The sequence below is a fragment of the Trypanosoma equiperdum genome (assembly GCF_001457755.1).
Source record: "Trypanosoma equiperdum strain OVI genome assembly, contig: ctg_130, whole genome shotgun sequence".
Classification (NCBI taxonomy): domain Eukaryota; phylum Euglenozoa; class Kinetoplastea; order Trypanosomatida; family Trypanosomatidae; genus Trypanosoma; species Trypanosoma equiperdum.
Window position 1 is genome coordinate 867 of NW_027123294.1, and position 4,219 is coordinate 5,085.

Here is a 4,219-nt window from a genome sequence, read left to right on the forward strand (position 1 = left end):
GTAGCAGTTAACTATTTTTTCTTTTTTCATCTTTCCTATGTATCTCCCCCGTTTACTTATTTATTTTTTTACCATCTCGGTGGGGGCATGATCTTCCAATGTGAAATATTCGAGAGACGCCAATAAAACGTGGTACCAATCTTTGTGTTTTTATGTGACGCATACCTCTACTGCATATCTTGATGTCCGTGGCGACGCAGCCTCAATGCCTACGTGAATACGACATCCGCCGCTCATATCATCCCTGCAATTTTTTTTCTTAATGCGCAGTGCTTATTGTAGGAAGCCCTCAAGTGGCTTTATGGCTCATTCAAATGTTGTAGTGGCTTTACTTTCGCTTGTGGCGCTGCATTTCGTGCCCTACTACATCCAGGGCACTGTTAGTGCCGACAGTGGATCTAATACCACTGTGGGATTCCGTTGTATGAGGCCTTTTGCTTCGCTCCCACGCTTTTCTTCAACTTCCATGGACGCAGCGGAAAATTGTAAGTTTAAACGATATAACGTACTCAATGCTTCCGCTGTTGTGAAATGTGAGTCCACTGGAAACGCTACGGGGAAGGCTGAACCAACTGCTGTCACTTCGACTTGCAGTGTGACGATTCATGCCGCATTCCGTACGATGGGTGGCGGTAAAGATGACAATGCAGACGCGGCGGACGTATACAGGTATTCTCTGCAGCTTCGTGCAATTAATAACAGTGTGGTGCACTACAAGGGCTTCGACCAGAATGGTTATGGCTTGTGCTGCAGTTTCATTGAAGGGGCGAAATGCACGTGGGAGGAGCGGGAGACCTCTGGAGTACAGGAGGCTAAACAAGAAGTTAATGCCACGACCTCACAGGCACCCACAGTTAAGGAACCTGCGGTTGTGTCATGCCCACTTCATCATGGGGAAGAGGAGCATATCGCCTTTCGCGGTAGCACCGTCAAGCCGCTTCACCGCCTTGTAGTGGGAAATTGGGAGGCACGGCTGGAGTTTTGGCGGGGTGGGCCCTCCAACCGCGAGGTACTTGGCCGTTTGTTAGTGCCATTTCGACTGACGGATGAGAATATTGCGCAGGGAAACAATAACACGATTACGGAGCGGTCCGACCATACAACCGCTGTTGTTGTTGTTGCTGAGCAGGGCCAACTGACGGGAAGCCGTGGGGACCTTTGATGTGGTTCCGCACGATTCCGTGATTGCTGTGAAGATCGAAAATGGCACTGTGTATACTTGACGAAGCATGAGAGCACCACTAGAAGATGTTGGCAGATAACATTGACTGCCGTCATCTCTGGTGAAGAGGGGCTTAATGGGAATGATGGATGTTGCTGTGTGTAACATATGCACAGCGCGCGTGTGACTTCTGGTTTTTTTTCGGTGTTACTTATCTTTGATTGCGGCTTTTCCTTTTTAAAAAAGAATACTTTCGATACGCTGTTCGTGTGTTGGTTGCGAACTACAGACTTTCTTGTTCTCTTTTTTCTTTGCTAAACTCCAATAGCTATTCTTTCATTCCGTAAGAGGCCTCAGCTGCAACTCACACACTGGGGGAAAAGGGGACCTTTGAGGTGGGAGATTGTGCGACTTCCACGTTACCCTTTCCTAAGAAATTGATAGATCCCTCCAGACGCGCCCCTTACCTGTAGAAATCATACACAAACCATATACGCACGCTCCGCCATTGTCTTCTAAAGAGGAGGAGAATAAACAGTTTTGACAGTTTTTCTTTCACAAGTGCTCAGTGAGGTGTTTAAGAGCTGTCATTTCTGATACTAAGTAACAGTACTGTGCCGAAGGGAAAGAATACTTGGTTGCTGCAACTAAGAAGGGTGGTTGTTACCATTGACGTACACGGGAGAAGAGAGACTGTGACGTGGAACGGTACCTGAATTTCCCGGTTTGGCGACTCGTGGAGTTTCTCTGTAAGCTATTGTCGCGATACTATACCTCGTTTTTTTCTTAGGTCCAGCAGGTGCTTCAGCAGTTCGACTATCCAGCTGAGCAATGCCAAAGAAGAGTGAACCGGTCGCACCCGTCACCTCTGCGCGTTCCAGCTCACCCACTTGCAGGCCCCCTGTTCATCCAAGTTCTTTGGGGGAATGGGTAAATGATTCCGTTAATCAGGAGAATGTAAAGGGTGAGGCTGCCAACAGGTTTCATCCAGAGAGCATGCGGGGCGTAGACTCGCTTTTCTACCGACCACCTGTTCAACAGATGAAGACCCCGCCACGTGGAGGTCCTCTTGGGGAGGTAAATGCGGACCCACTCGGTGAACTTGAGGCAATACTCACGTATGTGGAGCACGTTACCGTTTCTCTCACACGGCGCGAGCGCGTCTCTCCACCACCGGAATCCTTGCGCACGCTGCATGGCTCACTTGTCACGTTCCGTCGCGCGGTAAACACGTCGGACCGTGAGAGCACAACAAGGCGGGCACTCGCTGCGGAGCTTCACGACCAAGCGGCCACTTTACTTGCGTGGATTGCAAGACTGGAGTACGTATCGATTTCACAAAGCATTTCCTTAAGGGAGCTGGAGAAGGAGGTTGGTGCATCGGCAGCAAACATCGATGCTGTACTCGATGCCATAGAGGTGCGTTACCGCAATCACGACGTGGCGGATGTACAAGAGTTCTTCATGGGGAGCAGGGAGACTTTGAAAAGCTGCCGCAGCGCCGTCAGTGATCTAGTAGGAGGCGCACGTAAGGTGCTCGTGCTGCGTCGTGCTGTGGCCTCACGAGAAGCAGTGCGTGTTAAGGAGCTGTTTGGTGAGTATTGGGGAAACAAGGGCGGGGGAGGGACAGTGCGGATTGTATGCCCGTTTGTTGATTGGGTGGAGAAGAGTTGGTTTCCTGCGATGGAAAAGTGGGAGGCGATCGTTTCGGGGGCAAAAAAGGAGGCGGAGTTGGGTGACGTTAAGGGCGCGTTCGCTCGCGCGCAGCGGCTGGCGTTGACGGAAAGCAGTATGATAGGTAAGATCATTCAACCCGGTGAGACGTTATCTGAACTCCTGCACCAGTACCTGGAGGAGCCCCTTGCAGCGGTGGAGCAATCCCTAAAACGGAGGAAGAGCCGTATGGAGGCGTTGCGGGTGGCCATGACAACCAAGGATGGGAAGAGGTTGGCGGAATGTCTCTGTGCTGTCGAGGAGTTGCGCGCTGGAAAAGAACTGTCAGCCGAAGACACTGAACTAGCGGAGAAGGCAAGGAAGCAGATTGTACATCTACAGCAGGTAGGGAATATAACGATGGCTTTGCGCTTGGCTGTTCAGGCGGGCGAAACGGTAACTCTCTTTCGTACAATTCATCAGGCGAATGAGCTTTTGTTGCAACTTGGCATTGTGGGTAACCCCGAGGCCGGTGAAGAGACGGTTCAGCGCTGTAATACCTTGCTTAGGGAAATGCAGAATCTTCCCTCTGGAGTGTCACTCACAGACTTCGTTGTGAAGCGTGTGAACCCTATGAAAATGAACCTTGCGCACGTGCCCTCGCACGTTTGGACGTCGGAAACAACGGCAGCGTACCAAGCGGCCTGGCAGCGGCTTGCTACCCGGGCGATGCAAGGTCTTTGTCGCTTCCAACACGAAAGTGATCCTGAATCTGATAGCGGTACTGCCCATGGTCTACACACAAGGAGCAATAGTGGGTTGAGTTGCGGGTCGCACAGTGTCAGGGGAGGCGGAAACGCGATCGCGGCGTTCACACGTACGCGGACTCAACAAACTGAGGTGGGAAATCCACAAAATGAATGGTCACATGTACAATTTGGTTCATGGGTCGAACCAGCAGCAAGCGAACGAGCACTAGCAGGAAGGGCGCGTTCCTCTGATGTGGATGGATTTAAGCTCAAGATCCACTTCGAGGCGCAGTTGCGCGTGCTGCGAATCCAAGGAACTGAAACGTGCACCTTTGATGAAGTGTATAAGAGGGTGCACGACTTGTGCACACAGCAGACGGCGCTGCATCATCGACCAGCGGGGCAGAAACTCCGGTTACGATATGAAGATGCTGAAGGAGACTGTATATCCCTGCTTACGCAGGAAGACTGGAACGTATTTATTAGTGAACAAGCACCTAGCGGACTGCGTGGTGCAAAACTAGAGATCTACTGTGACTTCCCGCCGGTACCCTCCCAAAGTACACTCGATCGTACGCCGCTTTCAACTACTTCAAAGGACGGAGGAAGCAGCCCAACCGTTAAGAATACCCCTCAGACCACCACATCTGCGCGG

At 51.3% G+C, this 4,219-nt stretch overlaps 1 protein-coding gene across 1 annotated transcript; it reads left to right on the top strand.

Annotated features, from left to right (window-relative positions):
- Positions 1 to 301: 301 nt before the first annotated feature.
- TEOVI_000021000 (uncharacterized protein) lies at positions 302 to 1,162 on the top strand (the record flags this gene model as incomplete). Its single annotated transcript, XM_067221047.1, has 1 exon — positions 302 to 1,162. The coding sequence occupies one exon, from the start codon at positions 302 to 304 to the stop codon at positions 1,160 to 1,162; it is 861 nt and encodes a 286-aa protein (XP_067077148.1).
- Positions 1,163 to 4,219: the final 3,057 nt, after the last annotated feature.